The 26,784-nt window shown below is 44.7% G+C and overlaps 1 protein-coding gene across 10 annotated transcripts in view; it reads right to left on the bottom strand.

The window, feature by feature from the left end:
* The window catches only part of dab1a (DAB adaptor protein 1a), a 300,794-nt gene that overhangs the window by 35,664 nt on the left and 238,346 nt on the right, over positions 1–26,784 (bottom strand). For all 10 annotated transcript variants that reach the window (XM_055922911.1, XM_055922912.1, XM_055922913.1 and 7 more), the window contains 2 exons: positions 20,577–20,864; positions 1,054–1,193 (listed from right to left, as the gene is read on the bottom strand). In XM_055922911.1, coding sequence (XP_055778886.1) covers positions 1,054–1,193; positions 20,577–20,643 — 207 coding nt within the window. In that variant the 5' untranslated portion in view covers positions 20,644–20,864. The remainder of the gene's footprint in view (positions 1–1,053; positions 1,194–20,576; positions 20,865–26,784) is intronic.

Genomic DNA, 26,784 nt, shown 5'->3' with positions numbered 1-26,784 from the left:
TCCTCACCCCTCACTTCCCCCTCACCTCTCCTCACCCCTCACTTCCCCCCTCTCCTCTCCTCACCCCTCACCTCTCCTCACCCCTCACTTCCCCCCTCTCCTCTCCTCACCCCTCACTTCTCCCCTCACCTCTCCTCACCCCTCACTTACCCCTCTCCTCCCCTCACCCCTCACCTCTCCTCACCCCTCACTTTCCCCCTCTCCTCTCCTCACCCCTCACTTCCCCCCTCTCCTCACTTCCCTCCTCACCTCTCCTCACCCCTCACTTCCCCCCTCTCCTCTCCTCACCCCTCACTTCCCCCCTCACCTCTCCTCACCCCTCTCTTCTCCTCACCTCTCCTCACCCCTCACTTCCCCCCTCTCCTCTCCTCACCCCTCACCTCTCCTCACCTCTCCTCATCCCTCTCTTCTCCTCACCCCTCACTTCGCCCCTCACCTCTCCTCACCCCTCACTTCCCCCCTCACCTCTCCTCACCCCTCTCTTCTCCTCACCCCTCACTTCCCTCCTCACCTCTCCTCACCCCTCTCTTCTCCTCACCTCTCCTCACCCCTCTCTTCTCCTCACCCCTCACTTCTCCTCACCTCTCCTCACCCCTCACTTCCCCCCTCACCTCTCCTCACCCCTCTCTTCTCCTCACCCCTCTCTTCTCCTCACCCCTCACTTCTCCTCACCTCTCCTCATCCTTCACCTCTCTTCACCCTTCTCCTCTCCTCTCCTCACCCCTTACGTCTCCTCACCTCTCACGTCTCCTCACTCCTCCCCTTTCTTCACCCCTCCTCACCCCTCACCTTTTTCACCCCATCCGTCCATCACACAATTACCCAGCATGTTAAATGAGATAGGAGCCTAAATCACTATCCTCACCTCCTCTCTCCTCCATCCTCTACTCCACTCTCCCCAATCCTTCCTCAGCTCTCCACCATCCTCACTTACCCTCTCTCCCCCATCCTCTATCCTCTCTCCCCCATCTCCACCTCATTATGCTCCATTATTACCCCAGACCCCCTTCCCCCTCATTCCCTGTCCTCGGGGTCAAACACACACACACTCACCTTGAGCTTCATCATGGAGTCTTGACAAAGTTTGTCTCCCCTCGCGGCCGTGACTTCATCCAGACCGATGAGTTTAGCCTTGTAGCGAACGCCATCCCCCTTAAACCGCCTGATCAACCCGGCCTCGCTACGATCCTGCCCTGAGAGAGAGAGACACAAACAGAGTCAGTACAGTACAATAAACACACATGACCATGACCCCCATCCCTCCCTATTCTATCTCTCTATCTCTATCCATCCCTCTCTATTCTATCTCTATCCATCCCATCTCTATCTCTATCCATCCCTCTATCTCTATCCATCCTTCTCTATTATATCTCTATCTCTATCCATCCCTCTCTATTCTATCTCTATCTCTATCCATCCCTCTCTATTCTATCTATATCTCTATCCATCCCTCTCTATTCTATCTCTCTATCTCTATCCATCCCTCTCTATTCTATCTCTCTATCTCTATCTATCCCTCTCTATTCTCTCTCTATCTCTATCCATCCTTCTCTATTCTATCTCTATGTCTATCCATCCATCCCTCTCTATTCTATTTCTATCTCTATCCATCCATCCCTCTCTATTCTATTTCTATCTCTATCCATCCATCCCTCTCTATTCTATCTCTATCTCTATCCATCCCTCTCTATTCTATCTCTATCTCTATCCATCCCTCTCTATTCTATATCTATCCATCCCTCCCTACTCTCTCTCTCTATTCATCCCTCCCTATTCTATCTTTCTATCCATCCCATCTCTATCTATATCCATCCCATCTCTATTTCTACCATCCCATCTCTATCTCTATCTACCCCTACCCATTCCCTCTCTGAATGATGGTGTGACGTTTTGTTCTTATCTCCTCTCTCTTTCTGTTTCCCCTCTCTTCTCACACCCTCTATTATCTATGTGTGTAGTGTGTGGGTGTATTGAGTGTGTGTACTAGTGTGTTTGTGTGTGTTGTCCTCGCTCCTCTCTCTATGTTATCTCCTGTGGTTAGTAAAGTACTCCTCACAGGGAGGGAGGGGGGGAGGGAGAGAGAGAGAGAATTAAGAAAATTCCCAAAGTTAAGAAACGCTTTGACTATGTACAGACTCAGTGAGCATAGCCTTGCTATTGAGAGAGGCCGCAGAAGGCACGACTGGCTCTCGAGATCACACTGCCCACAAAATGAGGTGGAAACTGAGCTGCACTTCCTAACCTCCTGCCAAATGTATGACCATATTAGAAACACATACAGTTGAAGTCGGAAGTTTACATACACCTTAGCCAAATACATATAAACTCCGTTTTTCACAATTCCTGACATTTAATCCTAGTAATCCCCCCTCTTTTAGGTCAGTTAGGATCACCACTTTATTTTAACATGTGAAATGTCAGAATAATAGTAGAGAGAATTATTTATTTTAGCTTTTATTCCCACATTTATTGGGAATAATGATGTATTTCAGCTTCTGGGTCAGAAGTTTACATACACTCAATTAGTATTTGGTAGCATTGCCTTTAAATTGTTTAACTTGGGTCAAAAATGTTTCGGGTAGCCTTCCACAAGCTTCCCACAATAAGTTGGGTGAATGTTGGCCCATTCCTCCTGACAGAGCTGGTGTAACTGAGTCAGGTTTGTAGGCATCCTTGCTCACACACGCTTTTTCAGTTCTGACCACACATTTTCTATAGGATTGAGGTCAGGGCTTTGTGATGACCTCTTCAATACCTTGGCTTTGTTGTCCTTCATTTTCCTTCCTTATGATTCTATCGATTTTATGAAGCGCACCAGTCCCTCCTGCAGCAAAGCCCCCCCGCAACATGACGCTGCCACTCCCGTACTTTACGGTTGGGATGGTGTTCTTCGGCTTGCAAGCATCTCCCTTTTTCCTCCAAACATAACAATGGTCATTATGGCCAAACAGTTCTATTTTTGTTTCATCAGACCAGAAGACATTTCTCCAAAAAGTACGACCTTTGTCCCCATGTGCGGTTGCAAACCATAGTCTGTTTTTTTTATGGCAGTTTTGGAGCAGTGGCTTCTTCCTTGCTGAGCGGCCTTTCAGGTTATGTCGATATAGGACTCGTTTTACTGTGGATATAGATACTTTTGTACCTGTTTCCTCCAGCATCTTTACAAGGTCCTTTGCTGTTGTTCTAGGATTGATATGCACTTTTCGCACCAACGTTCATCTCTAGGAGACAGAACGCGTCTCCTTCCTGAGTGGTTTGATGGCTGCGTGGTCCCATGGTGTTTATACTTGCGTACTGTTGTTTGTACAGATGAACGTGGTACCTTCAGGCATTTGGAAATTGTTCCCAAGGATGAACCAGACTTGTGGAGGTCTACAATTTTTTTCTGAGGTCTTGGTTGATTTATTTTGATCTTCCAACGATGTCAAGCAAAGAGGCACTGAGTTTGAAGGTAGGCCTTGAAATACATCCACAGGTACACCTCCAATTGACTCAAATGGTGTCAATTAGCCAATCAGAAGCTTCTAAAGCCATGACTTCATTTTCTAGAATTTTCCAAGCGTTTTAAAGGCACAGTAATCTTAGTGTATGAAAACTTCTGACCCACTGGAATTGTAATACAGTGAATTATATGTGAAATAATCTGTTTGTAAACAATTGTTGGGAAATGACTTGTGTCATGCACAAAGTAGATGTCCTAAGCGACTTGCCAAAACTATTGTTTGTTAACAAGAAATTTGTGGAGGGGTTGAAAAACGAGTATTAATGACTCCAACCTAAGTGTATGTAAAATTCCGACTACAACTGTATTTCCCTCAGATTACACAGACCCACAAGGAATTCTAAAACTAATCCAATTTTGATAAACTCCCATATTTAATAGGTGAATACCACAGTTACCATCACAGAAGCAAGATTTGCAACCTGTTGACACAAGAAAATGGCTACCAGTGAACAAACACTATATGGTCTTCCTTATGGTGTGTGTAACTGTAATTTGACAGCCAGCCAAACCCATTTAAAAGAAACTGAATCATTGCCAGGATTCCAATCCGTGTTTTATTGATGAAACAAAGTGAAAAAGCAAGGCTTCCAAAGGCTTTAACAGGGATGGCAGGAGATAACCAGCAGTGCGGCAACCAATCTCAACACTGACTCTTAACTAAATTAATTCCTGGTTCCCTTTTCAGCGCCAAAGAAAAATCACAAGCTAGATGCCGTTAAATAGAATGGCCACCGAGTGGCGCATATCAATATGGATATACAGTGGATTCGGAAAGTATTCAGACCCCTTGACCTTTTCCACATTTTGTTACGTTACAGCCTTGTTCTAAAATTTATTCAAAAGTGTTTTTCCCTCCCTCAATCTACACACAATACCCCATAACGACAAAAACAAAGCAAGGTTTTTAAAAATGTTTTCAAATGTATAAAAAAAACTGAAATATCACATTCACATAAGTATTCAGACCCTTTACTCAGTACATTGTTGAAGCACCTTTGGCAGCAACTTTCAAGTCTTCTTTGGTATGACGCTATTCAGACCTCTTGACTTTTTACACATTTTCTTATGTTGCTTACGTTATTCTAAAATTGATGAAATAATTTTTTCCCTCATCAATCTACATACAATATCCCATAATGACAAAGCAAAAAAGGTTTTTATCAATTTTTGCTAATAAAAAACAACAACTGAAATATCACAATTACATAAGTATTCAGACCCTTTACTCAGTAATTTGTTGAAGCACCTTTGGCAGTGATTACAGCCTCGAGTCTTCTTGGGTATGACGCTACAAGCTTGACAAACCTGTATTTGGGGAGTTTCTCCCATTCTTCTCTGCAGATCCTCTCAAGCTCTGTCAGGTTGGATGGGGAGTGTTGCTGCACAGCTATTTTCAGGTCTCTCCAGAGATGTTCAATGGCTTCAAGTCCAGGCTCTGTCTGGGCCACTCAAGGACATTCAGAGACTTGTTCCGAAGCTACTTCTGCGCAGTCTTGGCTGTGTGCTTAGGGTCGTTGTCCTGTTGGAAGGTGAACCTTTGCCCCAGTCTGAGGTCCTGAGCGCTCTGGAACAGGTCTCTCTGTATTTTGCTCTGTACATCTTTCCCTTGATCCTGACAAGTATCTCAGTCCCTGCCGCTGAAAAACATCCTCACAGCATGATGCTGCCACCATGCTTCATCGTAGGGATGGTGCCAGGTTTCCTCCAGACGTGATGATAAACCGATAAACATTCAGACCGAAGAGTTCAATCTTGGTTTCATCAGACCAAAGAATCTTGTTCCGCATGGTCTGAAAGTCCATTAGGTGCCTTTTGGCAAACTCCAACCGGCCAGCTCTAGGAAGAGTCTTGGTGGTTCCAAACTTCTTCCATTTAAGAAAGATGGAGGCCACTGTGTTCTTGGGGACCTTCAATGCTGCAGACATTTGTTGGTACCCTTCCACAGATCTGTGCCTCGACACAATCCTGTCTCGGAGCTCTACAGACAATTCCTTCGACCTCATGGCTTGGTTTTTGCTCTGACATGCACTGTCAACTGTGGGACCTTATATAGACAGGTGTGTGCCTTTCCAAATCATGTCCAATCAATAAAATTGACCACAGGTGGACTCCAATCAATTTGTTGAAACATCTCAAGGAGTATCAATGGAAACAGGATGCACCTGAGCTCAATTTCGAGTCTGATAGCAAAGGATCTGAATACTAATGTAAATAAGGCATTTCTGTTCAAAACATTTTATACATTTCAAAATTTCTAAAAACCTGTTTTTGCTTTGTCATTATGGGGTATTGTGTGTAAATTGATAAGGTGTCACGATTTCCGCCGAAGTTGGTCCCTCTCCTTGTTCGGGTGGCGTTCAGCGGTCGACGTCACCGGCTTTCTAGTCACCACCGATCCATGCTTCATTTTTGTTTTGTTTTGTCTTCATTGTACACACCTGGTTTCCATTCCATAATCAATGTTCCTTATTTAACCCTCTGGCTTCCCCTTTTGTTTTGTGCGTGATTGTGTTTGTCAAGTGGTTCTGTGTACGTGTTCTGGATTGTTATTGTTTATCCTTGTTGGATTATTGTTGATATTGAGTAAAGATGGTGGCTTTACTCATACCTGTGTCCTGCGCCTCAGTCCGCCTCATTCCATTCACCTGGAACACTGGCATAAGGGACATTTTTTTAAATCCATTTTAGAATAAGGCTGGTAACATAACAAAATGTGGAAAAAGTGAAAAGGTCTGAATGCTGTCTGAATGCACTGTAAACCCTGAATGAGGCAGAGCAAATACCATTGTAAATACAACTCATGTATGTTTATTTATTTTCCCTTTTGTACTTAAACTCTTCAATATTTTTACAACACTGTACATCGCCACAATATAACATTTGAAATGCCTCTATTCTTTTAAAACAGTGTAATGTTTACTGTTTATTTATGATTGTTTATTTCCCTTTTATTCGTTATCTATTTCACTTGCTTTGGCAATGTATGTTTCCCGTGCCAATAAAGCCCTTTTGAATTGAATTGTGAGAGAGAATGAGAGAGACCCTCAGGGGATGAGACTTTAGCCTGATCTGTCGCAGCTCTCTCAGGACCTTAATCCTGTTCCATCACTCTGAGATGAAACACCACACACATACGAGAGGCAAGCAGGCAGCACTGGGTTCCGAGGGGTTTAGGGTTTCAGTGCCTTGCTGAAGAGTACAACGGCAGTAGGTACTGATTACAGAAACCCTCCAGCCCTGGGATTCAAACCGCCAATCCTCCAGCTGCTGGGCTAACTCTGGAACCTAAATCCAATCCAATTAAATCTAATTTTATTGGTCACATACACATGGTTAGCAGATGTTATTGTGAGTGTAGTGAAATGCTTATGCTTCTAGATCCGACAGTGAAGCAGTATCTAATAGGTATTATCTAACAATTCCACCACGAAACCTAATATCTAACAAATTCCACAACAAAACCTAATAAACACAATCTAGTAAAGGAATGGGATGAGAATATATAAGTATAAAATATGTGGATGAGCAGTGACAGGGCGGCTAAGATGCAATACAAAGTAAATAATAGATAGTGAAGGATACAGTATATACAGTTGTAGTCAGAAGTTTACATACACTGAGGTTGGAGTCATTAAAATCAGTTTTTCAACCACTCCACAAATTTCTTGTTAACAAACAATAGTTTTGGCAAGTCGCTTAGGACATCTACTTTGTGCATGACACAAGTAATTTTTCCAACAATTGTTAACAGACAGATTATTTCACTTATAATTCAATGTATCACAATTCCAGTGGGTCAGAAGTTTACATACACTAAGTTGACTGTGCCTTTAAACAGCTTGGAAAATTCCAGAAAATGAAGTCATGGCTATAGAAGCTTCTGATAGGCTCATTAACACCATTTGAGTCAATTGGAGGTGTACCTGTGGATGTATTTCAAGGCCTACTTTCAAACTCATTGCATCTTTTCTTGACATCATGGGAAAATCAAAAGAAATCAGCCAAGAACTTCCACAAGTCTGGTTCATCCTTGGGAGCAATTTCCAAACACCTGAAGGTACCGCGTTCATCTGTACAAACAACAGTACGCAAGTATAAACACCATGGAACCACGCAGCCATCATACCGCTCAGGAAGGAGACGCGTTCTGTCTCCTAGAGATGAACGTTGCTGCGAAAAGTGCAAATCAATCCCAGAACAACAGCAAAGGACCTTGTGAAGATGCTGGAGGAAACAGGTACAAAAGTATCTATATCCACAGTAAAACGAGTCCTATATCGACATAACCTGAAAGGCCGCTCAGCAAGGAAGAAGCCACTGCTTCAAAACCTCCATAAAAAAGACAGACTACGGTTTGCAAATGCACATGGGGACAAAGATTGTACTTTTTGGAGAAATACCTTATGGTCTAATGAAACCAAAATAGAACTGTTTGGTCATAATGACCATCGTTATGTTTGGAGGAAAAAGGGGGAGGTTTGCAAGCCGAAGAACACCATCCCAACCGTGAAGCACGGGGGTGGCAGCATCATGTTGCCGGGGTGCTTTGCTGCAGGAGGGACTGGTGCACTTCACAAAATAGATGGCATTATGAGGGAGGAAAATTATGGGGATATATTGAAGCAACATCTCAAGACATCAGTCAGGAAGTTAAAGCTTGGTCAAAATGGGTCTTCCAAATGGACAATGGCCCAAAGCATACTTCCAAAGTTGTGGCAAAATGGCTTAAGGACAACAAAGTCAAGGTATTGGAGTGGCCATCACAAAGCCCTGACCTCAATCCTATAGAGAATTTGTGGGCAGAACTGAAAAAGCATGTGCGAGCAAGGAGGCCTACAAACCTGATTCAGTTACACCAGCTCTGTCAGGAGGAATGGGCCAAAATTTACCCAACTTATTGTGGGAAGCTTGTGGAAGGCTGCCTGAAATTTTTGACCCAAGTTAAACAATTTAAAGGCAATGCTACCAAATACTAATTGAGTGTATGTAAACTTCTGACCCACTGGGAATGTGATTAAAGAAATAAAAGCTTAAATAAATCATTCTCTCTACAATTATTCTGACATTTCACATTCTTAAAATAAAGTGGTGATCCTAACTGACCTAAGACAGGGAATTTTTACTAGGATTAAGGTGTATGTAAACTTCTGACTTCAACTGTAAATATAAGATGAGTAATGCGAGATATGTAAACATTCTTAAAGTGGCATTATTAAAGTGACTAGTATTCCATTTATTAAAGTGGCCAATGATATCAAGTCTGTAGGTTGGCAGCTGCCTCTCTGAGCTAGTAGTGCCTGTTTAACAATCTGATGGCCTTGAGATTGAAAAACAGCTTCTATCTCTCTGTTCCAGCTTTGATGCACCTGTACTGACCTCACCTTCTGGATGGAAGTGGGGTGAACAGGTAGTGGCTCGGGTGGTTGTTGTCCTTGATCATGTTTTTGGCCTTCCTGTGACATCGGGTGTTGTAGGTGTCCTGGAGGGCAGGTAGTTTGCCCCCGGTGATGCGCTGTGCAGAACGCACCACCCTCTGGAGAGCCCTGCGGTTGTGGGCGGTGCAGTTGCCATACCAGGTGGTGATACAGCTGGACAGGATGCTCTCAATTGTGCACCTGTAAATGTTAGTGAGTGTTTTCGGGGATAAGCCACATTTTTACAGCCTCCTGAGTTTGAAAAGGTGCTGTTGCGCCTTCTTCCCCACATTGTCTGTGTGAGTGGACCATTTCAGTTTGTCGGTGACATGTACACCGAGGAACTTAAAACTTTCCACTTTCTCCACTGCTGTCCCATCGATGTGGAGAGGGGGGTGCTCCCTTTGCTGTTTCCTGAAGTCCACGATCATCTCTTTTGTTTTGCTCACATTGAGTGATAGGTTATTTTCCTGACACCACACTCCAAGGGCCCTCACCTCCTCCCTGTAGGCTGTCTCGTCGTTGTTGGTAATCAAGCCTACCACTGTAGTGTCGTCTTTAAACTTGATGATTTAGTTGGAGGCGTGCATGGCCACACAGTCGTGGGTGAACAGGGAGAACAGGAGAGGGCTGAGAACGCACCCTTGTGGGGCCCCAGGGTTGAGGATCAGCAGAGTAGAGATGTTGTTTGCTACCTTCAACACCTGGGGGCGGCCCATCACGAAGTCCAGGACCCAGTTGCACAGGGCGGGGTCGAGACCCAGGGTCTCAAACTTAATGAGTTGAACACTATGGTGTTGAATGCTGAGCTGTAGTCAAGGAACAGCATTCTTACATAGGTATTCCTGTTGTCCAGATGGGATAGGGCAGTGTGCAGTGTGATGGCAATCGCGTCATCTGTGGACCTGTTGGGGCGGTAAGCAAATTGGAGGATGAGAGATAGGGTGGAGGTGATATGATCCTTGACTAGTCTCTCAAAGCACTTCATGATGACAGAAGTGAGTGCTATGGGGCAATTAGTTCAGTTACCTTAGCTTTCTTGGGAACAGGAACAATGGTGGCCATCTTGAAGCATGTGGGAACAGCAGACTGGGATAAGGATTGATTGAATATGTCCGTAAACACACCAGCCAGCTGGTCTGCGCATGCTCTGAGGACGCGGCTAGGGATGGGCCGGCAGCCTTGCGAGGGTTAACACGTTTAAATGTTTTACTCAAGTCGGCCACGGGGAAGGAGAGCCCACAGTCTTTGGTAGCGGGCTGTGTCGGTGTCACTGTATTGTTCTCAAAGCACGCAAAGAAGTTGTTTAATTTGTCTGGGAGCAAGACGTCGATGTCCGCGATGGGGCTGGTTTTCATTTGTAATCCGTGATTGTCTGTAGACCCTGCCACATACGTCTCGTGTTTGAGCCGTTGAATTGTGACTTCACTTTGTCTCTATACTGATGCTTTTCCTATTTGATTGCCTTACGGAGGGAATAACTACACTGTATTCGGCCATTTTTCCAGTCGTCTTGTCATGATTAAATGCGGTGGTACGTGCTTTCAGTTTTGCGCGAATGCTGCCATCTATCCACGGTTTCTGGTAAAGGAAGGTTTTAACATTGGGTACATCTCCTCTACAATTCCTTATAAACTTGCTCACCGAGTCAGCGTATACGTTAATGTTTTTGTCTGAGGCTACCTGGAACATATAAGTCTTTAAGCGTGGAATCCGATTGGTCAGACAAGCGTTGGATAGATCTAAGCATAGGCGCTTCCTGTTTTAGTTTCTGCCTATAGTAGGGGAGCAACAAGATGGAGTCATGGTCAGATTTGCCAAAAGGAGGGCAGGCAAGGGCCTTGTATGCATCGTGGAAGTTAGAGTAGCGGTGGTCGAGTGTGTTACTTGTTCTCAGATTTGCTTTGTTAAAATCCCCAGCTACAATAAATGCAGCCTCAGGATATATGGTTTCCAGTTTTCATAAAGTCCAGTGAAGTTCCTTGATGGCCATCTTGGTATCCGCTTGCGGGGGGATATACACGGCTGTGACGATAACCAAGGAGAGTTCTCTTGGGAAATAATACGGCCGGCATTTGATTGTGAGGAATTCTAGGTCAGGTGAACAAAAGGACTTGAGTTCTTATATGTTGTTACAATTACAACATGAGTCGTTAATCATGAAACATACACCCCGCCCTTCTTCTCACCAGGGAGATGTTTGTTCCTGTCGGCGCGATGCACTGAAAATCCCATTGGCTGTACGGACTCCGCAGCATGTCCCCAGCTAGCCATGTCTCCGTGAAACAGAGTATGTTACAATCCTGGATATCTCTTTGGAAAGCAACTCTTCGCCTAATTTCGTCGACTTTGTTAACTAGGGACTGGACATAAGCGAGTAATATACTCGGAAGCAGTGGGTGGTATGCGTGCATCCGAAGCCTCACTAAAAGACCACTCCGGCACCCTCTCCTCTGACGGTGTTGTTTTGGGTCGGCCTCTGGAGTCAGTTCAAATGCCCTGGGAGGTGCAGACAAAGGATCCGCATTGGAAAGTCGTATTCCTGGTCGTAGTGCTGGTTGTGCTAGTAAGATAATGTCTTTCTGTCACGCCCTGACCTTGAGCGTGAGTTGGGGTGGGCATTCTATGTTTTTTTCTCCTATGTTTTCTATTTCTATGTGTTTGGCCTGGTATGGTTCCCAATCAGAGGCAGCTGTCTATCATTGTCTCTGATTGGGAATCATACTTAGGTAGCCTTTTCCCACCTGTGGTTTGTGGGTAGTTGTTTCTTGTTTTGTGTTGTTGCACCTTTCAGGACTGTTTCGATTTTCGTTTCTTACATTCACTTTGTTATTTTGTATTTTCGTGTTCAGTTATAATAAATTAACATGGTCACTTGTCCGATTTTTCCTGTTCCTCAGATGAAGAAGATCGTTAAACTCTCTGATATCCAATAGTTCTTCCCGGCTGTATGCAATAACACTTAAGGTTTTCTGTGCTAACAACGTAAGAAATAACACATAAAAAAACTAAATACTGCAGTTTCCTAAGGACTTGAAGCGAAGCCGCCATCTCTATCGTGCCATCAACCTCTAAACTACTGTACCTGATGCCCATAGCAGTATTTCATTCATCTTTTTTGGCCATTATGACTGGCTGATAGTTACAGACCAATAGACCATATAGGCATGCACACATGGCTCACACACACACACACACACACACACACACACACACACACACACACACACACACACACACACACACACACACACACACACACACACACACACACACACACACACTCACACACACTCTCTCTCTCACACACACACACACACACACGTAAGCACACTCATGCACACACATACTTGTGACAACCCCCCCTCCCTACAGAGAGTCATCCCAGCATGTGAGCGACATGAAAGCCAAGCGAGGTAGATAGAGAGTGAGAGTAAGGGGGATGAAAGAGGTATAGGGAGAGGTGGAGAGAGGTAGAGGAGGTAGATTTGTATAGATAGCTCCGGGGTTAGCTTGCCTGCTGAGTGGTTTATATTAGTATCATGCTCCATCACAGCCTTTCCTGTCACAGCTGAATTAATCTGTGTGTGTGTGTGTGTGTGTGTGTGTGTGTGTGTGTGTGTGTGTGTGTGTGTGTGTGTGTGTGTGTGTGTGTGTGTGTGTGTGTGTGTGTGTGTGTGTGTGTGTGTGTGTGTGTGTGTGTGTGTGTGTGTGTGTGTGTGTGTGTGTGTGTGTGTGTGTGTGATGTAATTAAATGTCCGCTGCGGCTGTGACCTGCTGTGCCGCTAACACAACTAATGAAATAATCCTCCATTACATCTGTCACACTAACAGAGAGAGAGGGAGAGAGAGAAAGGTAGGGAGAGAGAGAGAGAGAGAGAGAGAGAGAGATGAGTGGGGAAGAGAGAGAGAATGATTGCAGACATGAAAGGAACCACCCAATGCAACACAATCCAACAAAGATGTCTAATATGAGCAGGAGAAATGACCTTGCCTGGGCTTTACAGTGTCTCAGCGGGCTGACAGTGTTGTTTAAACCCAGTCAGTCACACTCCTGTAGCTGTTCCTAGAGTGAAGCTACTCTCTTATGGATGATCCCCAGTGCTATAGCACTTTACTGGGGACTGTATAACAACCACATCCAACACTAACCTGGTGTTTCTTGGGATTGTGTGTAGAAACTCATTTATGGTTGATTTTATCATCAAGCTAACTGTAATCTGATTTTCCTGAAGACTCTATGTTGAATGATTATATTACCATGCTGACCAAGGCCCTGCAGGGTCATTGTCCTGTATGTATTCATACTTCATACATATTCATATCTGTAGAGGGCTAAGATCTGCCACTAGGGGGCTGTGGTTACTGGGAGAGGTGTCTCAGAAACGCTGTCCTCTCCTCCTCCCCTTTCTCTCTCCTCCCCTCCTCTCTTCCTCTCTCCCTCACAGCTCTTCATCACCTCTTTGACCTGGATGACAGGGGCGAGCGCTTGGGACCCGAGGTGTGTGTGTGTGTGTGTGTGTGTGTGTGTGTGTGTGTGTGTGTGTGTGTGTGTGTGTGTGTGTGTGTGTGTGTGTGTGTGTGTGTGTGTGTGTGTGTGTGTGTGTGTGTGTGTCCTAAAGCCTGCAGCCATCCACTCTGACAGAAAACAAGGAACAAATTAGAGTGGTAAAACCTCAGGGACAGAACCGTCCACACTGCCCACTGCCTCTCACCCCCCCCCCCCCCCCCCCCTCTCACCCCCCCCCCCCCCCCCCCGCCAAGCTCCCGAAAAAACACCATTGTCACCACTATGACAAGGTCACTTTGCAAAGCAAAAACTTTCTCAGGCCAGAAGGGCAGTTCAGTCTGAGAATAGAGAGGGGACCGAACCTGCTGTTTCAGTTGTCTATCTGTCTGACTGACCCTGTCAATATTGAGTCTCTTTCACTGATTCCTCTTCCTCTTTCCCTCCCTCAGTCCGTGTCTCGTTCTCAAACTATCCAGCTACACAGGTACCATATTAGCTTTTATACTGTTCTTATTAACAAAAACAAACAAAAACATTGTATTTATGAAGACAGGACAACTGTTGAAACAAAAGGCTGTTTCATCCTCCCATCTCTCCATAAATATAGAAACACTTGAAGTTACTCCTCCCTCTCATCTGGTCTGTCAGTAGGGGAGGTCTTCATGAATCTACTCCCTTCATCTCATCTTGTCTGTCAGTAGGGGAGGTCTTCATGAATCTACTCCCTTCATCTCATCTTGTCTGTCAGTAGGGGAGGTCTTAACTTCTTTGGGGTAGGGGGCAGTATTTTCACGTCCGGATGAAAAGCATGCCGAGAGTAAACTGCCTGCTACTCAGTTCCAGATGCTAGGATATGCATATTATTGGTAGATCAGGATAGAAATCTCTCTGAAGTTTCTAAAACTGTTTGAATGATGTCTGTGAGTATAACAGAACTCATATGGCAGGCAAAAACCTGAGAAGAAATCCAACCAGAAAGTGGGAAATCTGAGGTTTTTAGTTTCTCAACTCTTTGCTTATCCAATATACAGTGGAAATTGGGTCCTTTTGCACTTCCTAAGGCTTCCACTAGATATAAACAGTCTTTAAAACCTTGTTTGATGCTTCTACTGTGAAGTGGGGCCGAATGAGAGGGGACTGAGTAAGGTCTGCCATGAGCTGAACATGCGCTGACCATGCGCGTTCACGTGAGAGTGTGCTCTGTTCCATCACATTTCTGAAGACAAAGGAATTCTCCGGTTGGAACATTATTGAAGATTTATGTTAAAAACATCCTAAAGATTGATTCTATACTTAGTTTGACATGTTTCTAAGGAATGTAATATGACTTTTCGTCTGAACTTTTACCTGGACCTGCCCCCGCGTCGTGAGTTTAGATTGTGTACTGAACGCGCAAACAACAAGGAGGAATTTGGACATAAATGATGGACATTATCGAACAAAACAAACATTTATTGTGGAACTGGGATTGCTGGGAGTGCATTCTGATGAAGATCATCAAAGGTAAGTGAATATTTATTATGCTATTTCTGACTTCTGTTGACTCCAACATGGCGGATGTCTGTTTGGCTTGATTTGTCGTCTGAGCGCCGTACTCAGATTATTGCATGGTTTGCTTTTTCCGTAAAGTTTTTTTGAAATCTGACACAGCGATTGCATTAAGGAGAAGTGGATCTAAAATTGCATGTATAACACTTGTATTTTCATCAACATTTATTATGACTATTTCTGTAAATTGATGTGGCTCTCTGCAAAATCACCGGATGTTTTGGAACTACTGAACATAACTCGCCATTGTAAACTCAGATATTTGGATATAAATATGAACTTTACCGAACAAAACATACATGTATTGTGTAACATGAAGTCCTATGAGTGTCATCTGATGAAGATCATCAAAGGTTAGTGATTAATTTTATCTATATTTCTGCTTTTTGTGACTCCTATTTGGCTGGAAAAATGGTTGTTTTTCTGTGACTTGGCTCTGACCTAACATAATCGTTTGGTTTGCTTTCGTCGTAAAGCCTTTTTGAAATCGGACACTGTGGCTGTATTTACAACAAGTGTATCTTCAACATGGTGTAAAATACATGTATGTTTGAGGAATTTTATTTATGGGATTTCTGTTGTTTTGAATTTGGCGCCCTGCAATTTCACTGGCTGTTGTCGAGGTGAGACGCTACCGTCCCACATACCCTAGAGAGGTTAATGAATCTACTCCCTTCATCTCATCTTGTCTGTCAGTAGGGGAGGTCTTCATGAATCTACTCCCTTCATCTCATCTTGTCTGTCAGTAGAGAAGGTCTTCATGAATCTACTCCCTTCATCTCATCTTGTCTGTCAGTAGGGGAGGTCTTAATGAATCTACTCCCTTCATCTCATCTTGCCTGTCAGTAGGGGAGGTCTTCATGAATCTACTCCCTTCATCTCATCTTGTCTGTCAGTAGGGGAGGTCTTAATGAATCTACTCCCTTCATCTCATCTTGTCTGTCAGTAGGGGAGGTCTTAATGAATCTACTCCCTTCATCTCATCTTGTCTGTCAGTAGAGGAGGTCTTCATGAATCTACTCCCTTCATCTCATCTTGTCTGTCAGTAGGGGAGGTCTTAATGAATCTACTCCCTTCATCTCATCTTGTCTGTCAGTAGGGGAGGTCTTAATGAATCTACTCCCTTCATCTCATCTTGTCTGTCAGTAGAGGAGGTCTTCATGAATCTACTCCCTTCATCTCATCTTGTCTGTCAGTAGGGGAGGTCTTAATTAATCTACTCCCTTCATCTCATCTTGTCTGTCAGTAGAGGAGGTCTTAATGAATCTACTCCCTTCATCTCATCTTGTCTGTCAGTAGAGGAGGTCTTCATGAATCTACTCCCCTCATCTCATCTTGTCTGTCAGTAGAGGTCTTAATGAATCTACTCCCTTCATCTCATCTTGTCTGTCAGTAGGGGAGGTCTTCATGAATCTACTCCCTTCATCTCATCTTGTCTGTCAGTAGGGGAGGTCTTAATGAATCTACTCCCTTCATCTCATCTTGCCTGTCAGTAGGGGAGGTCTTCATGAATCTACTACCTTCATCTCATCTTGTCTGTCAGTAGGGGAGGTCTTAATGAATCTACTCCCTTCATCTCATCTTGCCTGTCAGTAGGGGAGGTCTTCATGAATCTACTACCTTCATCTCATCTTGTCTGTCAGTAGGGGAGGTCTTAATGAATCTACACCCTTCATTCTCCCAGCAGGGTCCTGTGATGGAAGGACTGAGAGAAAGAAGGAGCGATGGAGAAAAAAACACATGAAAGAGAAATGGAGAGATGGTGAGCTTGTCCCTGCAATGTAGCCATCTGTGTGTGTCTGCGAGAGAGTGTGTGTGTCTGCGAGAGAGTGTGTGTGTCTGCGAGAGAGTGTGTGTGCGTGTGTGTGAGAGAGAGTATGAGTGTGACATATGGGATGTTTCCATGTGCAAATTACTTGCGGAGAAACTGTTGCTATGGAGACTAGTAACTGGTGCGGTCGAGCAACCACATGAACAGTCTGGAGGAGACCGTGGCACACACACACACACACACACACACACACCCACACACACACACACACACAAATACTTTAGCTCATTGGTCTAACCTAGTCTTGTGGTGTGCAGCAGACCCGGATTTAAGAATCGGTTGATCACATAGACAACACACTAACACCGGAATACAACCACATCACAAAAATCATTTAAATTAAATGTATGGCGCTTTTCTCCCGCTCGCTCTGTCTTTCTCTTCTCTCTCTCCTCTTAGACTCAGAGGTCATTTAGAGAGGTCATTAGCGATATTAATTCAGTATCACTCCTCAGATGAGAGCTTGGAGAAAGACAGAGAGAAGCATTTCATTGATATGAGGAAGCAGCCTCCTCAGCCGTCCCACTGTCACTGTTTTATTATCACCCGGAGTGTGTGTGTGTACGTGTGTGTGTATGTGTGTGTGTACATGTGTGTGTACGTGTGTGTGTACGTGCATTCCTTGGTGTGTGCATTCACTGTAACAGTTTTATCACTCTATGTAGCAGGGACAGCACACGATTGTAAAAGCATACTAACTACCAGCCCAGAGGGGGAAGAAGGGGAGGGAGGGGGAGAGAAAGCAAGGGAACGAGAGAGAGAGAGAGAGAGAGGTACGAATGGGGAGAGAGAGCTGATGATAGAGATGGAGGATAGAGGAGAGGTGTGGAGGTTAAAGGAGCAATATGTAATATTTTTGCATTGTAATTTCAGAAAATGTCCTGATATCTGCAGTAATAGCGGAATGATAGTTTCACAATGTTTCTTTGTTTCAACAACAACAACTAAAACGTTTTGGACACAAAATTGCATAAAGATTATTCAACCTTCTGGCTCTTGTTGTCAGAGCTTCACTCAGAGGCATGGTTATCATCGCACAAGCAGAAATTGCCCTGCCATTACCTGGTTGATAAAATTCTATAATATTTGCCTAATTTCAGTTTATGTTACCAAACAAACAATTCATAGTGTAAAGAACCATTCGGGAAGTATTCAGACCTCTTGACTTTTTACACATTTTCTTATGTTGCTTACGTTATTCTAAAATGTATGCAATAGTTTTTCTCTCATAAATCTACATACAATATCCCATAATGACAAAGCAAAAAAAGGTTTTTATCAATTTTTGCAAATAAAAAACAACAGCCGAAATATCACATTTACATAAGTATTCAGACCCTTTACTCAGTAATTTGTTGAAGAACCTTTGGCAGCGATTACAGCCTCGAGTCTTCTTGGGTATGACGCTACAAGCTTGACAAACCTGTATTTGGGGAGTTTCTCACATTCTTCTCTGCAGATCCTCTCAAGCTCTGTCAGGTTGGATGGGGAGTGTTGCTGCACAGCTATTTTCAGGTCTCTCCAGAGATGTTCGATGGCTTCAAGTCCGGGCTCTGTCTGGGCCACTCAAGGACATTCAGAGACTTGTTCCGAAGCTACTTCTGCATAGTCTTGGCTGTGTGCTTAGGGTCGTTGTCCTGTTGGAAGGTGAACCTTCGCCCCCAGTCTGGGGTCCTGAGCGCTCTGGAGCAAGTTTTCATCAAGGATCTCTCTGTATTTTGCACATCTTTCCCTTGATCCCTGTCGCTGAAAAACATCCTCACAGCATGATGCTGACACCATGCTTCACCGTAGGGATGGTGCCAGGTTTCCTCCAGACGTGACGCTTGGCATTCAGACCGAAGAGTTCAATCTGGTTTCATCAGACCAAAGAATCTTGTTTCTCATGGTCTGAAAGTCCATTAGGTGCCTTTTGGCAAACTCCAAGTGGGCTGTCATGTGCCTTTTACTGAAGAGTGGCTTCCGTCTAGCCACTCTACCATAAAGGCCTGATTGGTGTAGTGCTGCAGAGATGGTTGTCCTTCTGGAAGGTTCTCCCATCTCCACAGGGAAACTCTGGAGCTTTGTCAGAGTGATCATCGGGTTCTTGGTTACCTCCCTGACCAAGGCCCTTCTCCCCCGATTGTTCAGTTTGGCCGGGCGTCCAGCTCTAGGAAGAATCTTGGTGGTTCTTCCTAGTTCTTCCTAAACTTCTTCCATTTAAGAATGAAGGAGGTGTTCTTGGTAACTGTGTTCTTGGTAACTTCAATGCTGTTTTGGTACCCTTCCCCAGATCTGTGCCTCGACACAACCTGTCTCGGAGCTCTACGGACAATTCCTTCGACCTCATGGCTTGATTTCTGCTCTGACACGCACTGTCAACTGTGGAACCTTATATAGACAGGTGTGTGTCTTTCCAAATCATGTCAAATCAATTGAATTTACCACAAGTGTACTCAAATCAAGTTGTAGAAACATCTCAAGGATGATCAATGGAAACAGGATGCACCTGAGCTCAATTTCGACTCTCATAGCAAAGGTTCTGAATACTTTTATGTAAATAAGGTATTTCGTTTTTTTCTAAAAACCTGTTTTTGCTTTTCCATTATGGGGTATTGTATGTAGATTGATGAGGGAACATTTTAGAATAAGACTGTAATGTAAAACTCAAGGGGTCTGAATACCTTCCGAATGTACTATAAATCGATATGAAATATCTTTTACTAACAAAACGTATTTTCAGCTGTTTGAAGCTGATGGACCAAACTGAAAGTACAAGTCTCAAGCGAGAGTAGTTTCCACTAGATTCCACAGCCACAAAGTATCTGCTGTGCTGTGAGGAAATGGGATGCAGGAGAGGAGGGAGAGTTGTTTATATTCAGCCTAAGTATTGTTGCAATTCACTTAGCTTCCACACGGTTGAGACATTTTATACCTAGCACCTTTAAGTGTGTATAATGGGTTTCTGGGTAAGTCTTCTATTTGGAGCAGCAGACTGGGTCTGAAACCTCAAAATACATGGTGCTTTCAAAGCAGAGCATGCCTATGGGAGAACACACACAAGCATGCACACGCACACACACGAGGACAATAGGGAAACCCAACAGGTTTCCACATCCTCCTAGGGAGAGTACTGATCCACTAACAGGCTTTCTACAGGGTCCACAGCAGACTGATTGGCTCTGGGTGGAATACAGTTGGAACAAATATAATTGCATTTCTATTTCATCACCCTCACGTGTGTGTGTGTGTGTGTGTGTGTGTGTGTGTGTGTGTGTGTGTGTGTGTGTGTGTGTGTGTGTGTGTGTGTGTGTGTGTGTGTGTGTGTGTGTGTGTGTGTGTGTGTGTGTGTGTGTGTGTGTGTGTGTGTGTGTGTGTGTGTGTGAAGACAACAATATGTGTTCACATCCATAAAGTTTAAAGCCATTGTGTCAGTAACAGAGTCTGCTGTTTAGTGAATCATTGTGTCAGTAACAGAGTGCCTGCTGTTTAGTGAATCATTGTGTGACTGTTGGGCAGGGTCTGGGAGTTAGGGCACATGGGTATGGACCACTCCAGGTGTTTAAGGCCAGTGCCACCTGGCTGGCGCTGAGAGAGATGCACACACATACTGGCATCACCTATGCCCCGGCACTTGTACCGACACACCTGTTAGCTACAGCTTAACACCTGCCTTTGCACCTGAAGCTAAACAATCAAATGACAGCACTGTAACACTTAACAGGTCAGTATGAAGGCAGTATAAAGGCATTATAAAAGCATTACGAAGCCTTTATCAAGCAGTATTACCTTTCCTCCTGGAGTCTCTCCTGACACTGGGCCTGACAGCTGGCTGTAGTTCCGCCTCTGTTGACATCCTCAGGTTCCGCCCCGCCGGCCCACAGGCTGGTTTGATCCGGTTCTGCTCCGGTCTGTTTCCGAGGGTCCACTTCACAACGTCAGCGCCGTGTGTCTGTGTGTTTGTGGGGGCGCCGTGTGTGTGTGTGGGGGCGCCGTGGGTGTGTGTGGGCACACAGGCTCATGGGAGAGGGAAGGGCTCTAGCCCTGACACGACATCCCACACACACTTACAGAGAGCTGAGGACAGAGAGAGAGAAGGGGGATGAGAGGGAGAGAGGGAAAGGAAGGGAGAGAGAGATGGTTGGTACATTTATGAAACTTTTTCCCACACATTGATACTATCCTGTCCCAAAGAGACTTTGGAGGAGACAGGGAGATAAGGCATCCCTTCTTCCTCCCTCCCCTCTCCTTCCTTCCTCTACAGTCCTCATTCCAACTAATGCCCCACATGCCCCTTGTGCCCTCCAGTGTCCATCTGTCTCCTGTGAGTTGATAGTTGCCCATAATGGCGAATCCCCATTGTCTACGTGATGCTCGTACCTCAATCGGTCTGTCTTGAAGGACGTGTGACTCATCTAAAAAATATATAGATTCTGCTCATCCACCTGACACTAGTTCCTAATTCTGAAAATGACTCGGCTCTTGTTGGCTATGACGCACTGGCTACTACGGTAAACCATGCTCAAGCTAGCAGCCTAGTGCAAGCTTGTTTGAATGGCCACACGGTAGCTAGTTTGACATTTTGTTGATGAAGTTATAAGGCACCAACGTTATGGGACTGTTCTCAGAAATCAGCATGTATTTGACGGCAGGCACTCTGCATCGCTACTTTGTAACATTTGGCCAACGCGATAACGATAACGTCGCAGAGAGCAGTCAACTGTGCTGTAGAACTCGTCGCGCTAATCATGGCAGAAGAGATATCATGAAAACTAATTTGTGCATTAGCTAGAACTTCACTGCACTCGCTAGCTAGCTAGAGGGGTTATTCAGCAGTGAGTGTGTGAACTGGCGTTGTTAGCGTACATGCCTTTCGTTTCATTATGGATTGATTTGAGAGTGGTTTAGCCAGCAAGCAGACACTAGTGGCACATTTTTTTTTGCACATTTCAAATTTCATACTGATTCTACCACCACAAAACACCTTAGCTAGACGTAGAATTAGGTTTTGAAGACTTGCTAATAAAACATGTTCAATATCAGCTACAGGTTTCGAGTTTTTGATCAGATCTGACTCTGACTCTTTTGAGGATGAAAGGGGGTTGAGTGGACGACGTGACCTTGGTAACCCTCTGCATTCCAACCAACAGAACTCACACTGACAATACTCTTTATCAGAGTAAAACATGCTGGAGTTGTACTGTACTGAATGAGTCACTCCAATTTCTGCTATTATGGTCACTCTGCTGCAAAATGGAGGGAGAGAGAAGAGAGAGGGGGGGGGGGGGAGTAGAGAAAGGACACTAATGCAACCTTAGCCCCACACCCGCCCCCCCCCCCCTCGTTTTCAATCTGCCTTTTCTGTCTATTAACTCTCTTTCAGGGTGTGAAAGTAGCTTCAGCTAGATATCCTTTATTTTTAGTGGATTATTCTTCATTTGTACCAGACTGTTCAGCTGTTTATCTGTCTTATAATGTTGCCATATGTTTGTAAGTGTTGCACCAACCCTCTGTAAGTGCTACACCACCCCAATGTGTGTATGAGTGTGTGTGTGTGTGTGTGTGTGTGCGTGAGTCATGCTTGCGTACGTGCGCACGTGCATATGTGCTTGGCATCTGGTGGATTTCTCTGGGGAAAGTCAGAGATATTTCTAATCTAGGCTAAGATACCTTGAGGGAGAAAGACAGATTTCAAAGAGAGAGAAGGAAGACATTCAGCATGTTGTCCTATAACAGTGGCTCAACATTAACATATCACACAATTAACAAACATAACAACAACAACCTTGAATACTGCAATGTTTCTCAACGACCCTGGGATGTTGTAGACCAATCCCTCAGATGGTTAGCTCATTTGGACAGTTCTGTTTTAAATGTAAACCATGAAATAGAAAGATCCATACAGGTCCCTGGCATAGAAAGGTTGAGATGCACTGTTCTGTTCGACTGTAGGAATCAGCTGTCCTATCCTGGTCTGGTCTGAGCTGAGAGATGGACATAAACATGGCTTAGTGCCTCTGAAGAACGAGAAGACAGGAGGACAGGAGGAGAGGAGGAGGAAACAAGCGGTAAATTGGATGCCCGTAAATGGGCCACAGCCAACAGTCGTGTGTGTGTGTGTCTGCCTATGTGTGTGTGTGTGTATATGTGTGTCCATAAACCGTGCGCTGCCAAGAGGAGCTTAATGCCCAGAAATCATCTGCTTCTACACAGACACACTGGCAGAGAGGGAGGGAGGACAGCAAGGCCAATCCCTGCACTGTCACTTCTCTGTTAGGTAAATGTAAATGTCTATCTCCCTCCCTCTCTTTCTCTACTTCCCTCTCTCTCTCTACCTCTGTTTCTCTCTCTCATTGTGTTCTGTCCATCACGCTTAGGGTGAGATTAGCAGCTACACTCATTCAGCCACTCAGCTCTCTGAATAATAAACTACCTATCTCTCATTCTTCTTCTCTCTCGGAGACGTAATTTATAGATTGGCAGGTAAGGGTGGTCTCGAGCGGCTAGATTGTCAAATCAAATTAAATCAAATTTTATTGGTCACATACACATGGTTAGCAGATGTTAATGCGAGTGTAGTGAAATGCTTGTGCTTCTAGTTCCGACCGTGCCGTAATATCTAACAATTTCACAACAACTACCTTAAACACACAAGTGTAAAGGAATGAATAAGAATATGCACATATAAATATATGGATGAGCGATGGCCGAACGGCATAGGCAAGATGCAGTAGATGGTATAGAGTACAGTATATATATATGAGATGAGTAATGTAGGGTATGTAAACATTATATAATTGTATAAAGTGACTAGTGATACAGTCAGTAGTTGAGTCAGTATGTTGGCAGCGGCCACTCAATGTTAGTGATGGCTATTTAACAGTCTGATGGCCTTGAGATAGAAGCGGTTTTTCAGTCTCTCCGTCCCAGCTTTGATGCACCTGTACTGACCTCGCCTTCTGGATGATAGCGGGGTGAACAGGCAGTGGCTCGGGTGGTCTTTACCATTCGGCCATCAGATTTGCCACCAATGCTCCTTATAGGACACATCACTGCACTCTATACTCCTCTGTAAACTGGTCATCTCTGTATACCCATCGCAAGACCCACTGGTTGATGCTAATTTATAAAACCCTCTTAGACCTCACTCCCCCCTATCTGAGATACCTACTGCAGCCCTCATCCTCCACATACAACATCCGTTCTGCCAGTCACATTCTGTTAAAGGTCGCCAAAGCACACACATCCCTGGGTCGCTCGTCTTTTCAGTTTGATGCAGCTAGCGACTGGAACGAGCTGCAACAAACACTCAAACTGGACACTCATTCAAAGGCTCAATCATGGACACTCTTACTGCTTTGCATGATGTATTGTTGTCTCTACCTTCTTGCCCTTTATGCGGTTGTCTGTGCCCAATAATGTTTGTACCATGTTGTGTTGCTACCATGTTGTGCTGCTGCCATGTTGTGTTGCTACCATGTTGTTGCCATGTTGTGTTGCTACCATGCCATGTTGTGTTGTTGTCTCAGGTCTCTCTTTATGTAGTGTTGTGTTGTCTCTCTTGTCATGATGTGTGTTTTGTCCTTTTAATCGCAACAATCTCATAGCAACACGTTTAGTTATTGTACCTACCAGCTGTAACACCTGTCCTGAGAACACCAGAAACCAGACGACTGTAGAATACTGTTAAATACTTCTGAATCCTGCAGAATACCACACGACTGCTACACTGCTGTACCGAGCACAGAGATGAAAAGAAAAGGAGAGAAAGAGAGGAGAGAAGGAATGCTGAGACAGGAGGTTAAAGGTCGTTCGAGGAGAGAGGGAGCAAAGTGCGAGAGATTGGAGAGAAAAGGAAGGAAGGGCGATAGATCCGGCAAGATAAGAAAGAAAGAGATATGAAAGATTGGATGATCAGAGAGAGAGGTAAAGTTCAGGACTGGGCGGGTTAATGAAAGCACAGAGAAAAGCAGACACCACACAGCCCAGGGAGAAAGGAGGAGAGAGGGAGGAGACTGTCTGGGATGGTTAATTGGCACCTTATATGACCCGCCAAGAATCAAACCCGTGTGGTTTGTGTGTCTTCAGACTGTGTTAGCCCGCTGAACTAAAGCCTGACTGTCAGCTGTAATAAATGACGTGGGACTTCAGACATGGTAGCAGCACCGCTGCAAACGGCACATTCACGTTGTGTCAGTGTCAACAAACTAACTATAGTACCATCACTATTCTCAAGACATAAATAGCCTCACATCTCATTCACGCAAAAGACGCACACACACAAACACACACACACACACACACACACACACACACACACACACACACACACACACACACACACACACACACACACACACACACACACACACACACACACACACACACACCTCACTTCTCGTTCACCCAGTCTATTTCTAGATATGGGGCTGTAGATATCAAAGCTGTGTATTCACTACTGGGAATTATTCTTCTCATGTTTGAAGGGGAAACAGAGATAAAAAACGGTTCTGTTTTATAAGTGTGTTTCTCCCTTGTGCCTTGTTAATCTGTTACAATGTAAATTGGACCAGTTCACCCATGTCTTTTTCCTTTTCCTTCATCACACAGCCAGAAAAGTGTAGCCTCTCTGTCAGACGTGTGACTGAGAGAAGCCAGCAGGCCAGCCTAAACAGGCGAGTGATGTGCTGCATCTCTGGACGGAACACAGGAACCCTCCTCAGTCTAAATAGACTGGGAACCAGTGGAGCAGAATACTGGAGGTAAAGGAGTGATGCACTTACACATTATTCACTACAGTTCATCACTGCTATCCTGTCACACACGCTCACACACTACTGTCACATAGATGGAGAGGACAGGTCAGGAGAGGGGAGAGCTGCTGTATCATGGTGAGGTAGGTCATAAACAGCAGTGTGTCTCAATAACACTATCTAATCTAATGTCCAAAGCAGCCAGTGGCCAGCACAGAGGGAATTGACTCTGAGACATAGAGTCAGTCTGTCGTCACCCTACTTTTTCTTCTCACTGGGGTTTCAAAATCCGGATAACTTTCCCCAAATGCCCAGGTTTTCCTGGTTGGAGGATTTTGGATTTCCTGCCTGTTCCAGGAATTTCTGGAAATCTTGGAAATGTTGGCATAGATACTAGAATTTTGCAACCCTACTCCTCACGATCTCTCTCTCTTTTGCTCTCCCATTTTCATACTCATATGGAGCGTTGACACAGCTCCTCAAGGTTCAAGGTAACAAGTATATCAGCTTGTCATAAAACAGTGAAGAGACTGACTCATCCCTGCTATCTTGTACGTGACGCACGCACGAGCACACCTACACCGAACAGGAGTTATACACAGTTGGGTAGACAGACAGACAGACAGACAGACAGACAGACAGACAGACAGACAGACAGACAGACAGACAGACAGACAGACAGACATGGCTCACTATTGGTCATTTGGGCTCAGGACATTTTTGCATATTACAATTTCAAAGTCTTGTACAAACACACAAACACACACACATTATGTTTGCAGCGTGAATGAATTGAACATTCCCATCCTGAATGGTTCTACACTCTCTCCTCTACGGCGTTTGAGCACCCTGTACTGTCACGTGTGTGTGTGTGTGTGTGTGTGTGTGTGTGTGTGTGTGTGTGTGTGTGTGTGTGTGTGTGTGTGTGTGTGTGTGTGTGTGTGTGTGTGTGTGTGTGTGTGTGTGTGTGTGTGTGTGTGTGTGTGTGTGTGTGTGCACGTGCGTGAGTGTGTGTGTGTGTGTGCGCGTGCGTGCGTGCGTGCGTGAGGTAGGTAGGTAATGATGGTGTGCTAAGCCGAGTCCCACCTTGCCAGAGAAAAGCCCCTCTAAGCCATCCATCATGCTACCACTGCTAATGATACTCACACATACTACAGATGGAGGGAGAGACGGAGAGGGGGAGAGAGACGGAAAGACACAGCCAGCATGAAGAGTGGAGTAAATGTGGTGTCACTGACAGAGGT

Source organism: Salvelinus fontinalis, chromosome 5 (assembly GCF_029448725.1).
Source record: "Salvelinus fontinalis isolate EN_2023a chromosome 5, ASM2944872v1, whole genome shotgun sequence".
NCBI lineage: Eukaryota > Metazoa > Chordata > Actinopteri > Salmoniformes > Salmonidae > Salvelinus > Salvelinus fontinalis.
This window is presented reverse-complemented; position numbering and strand designations above follow the sequence as displayed.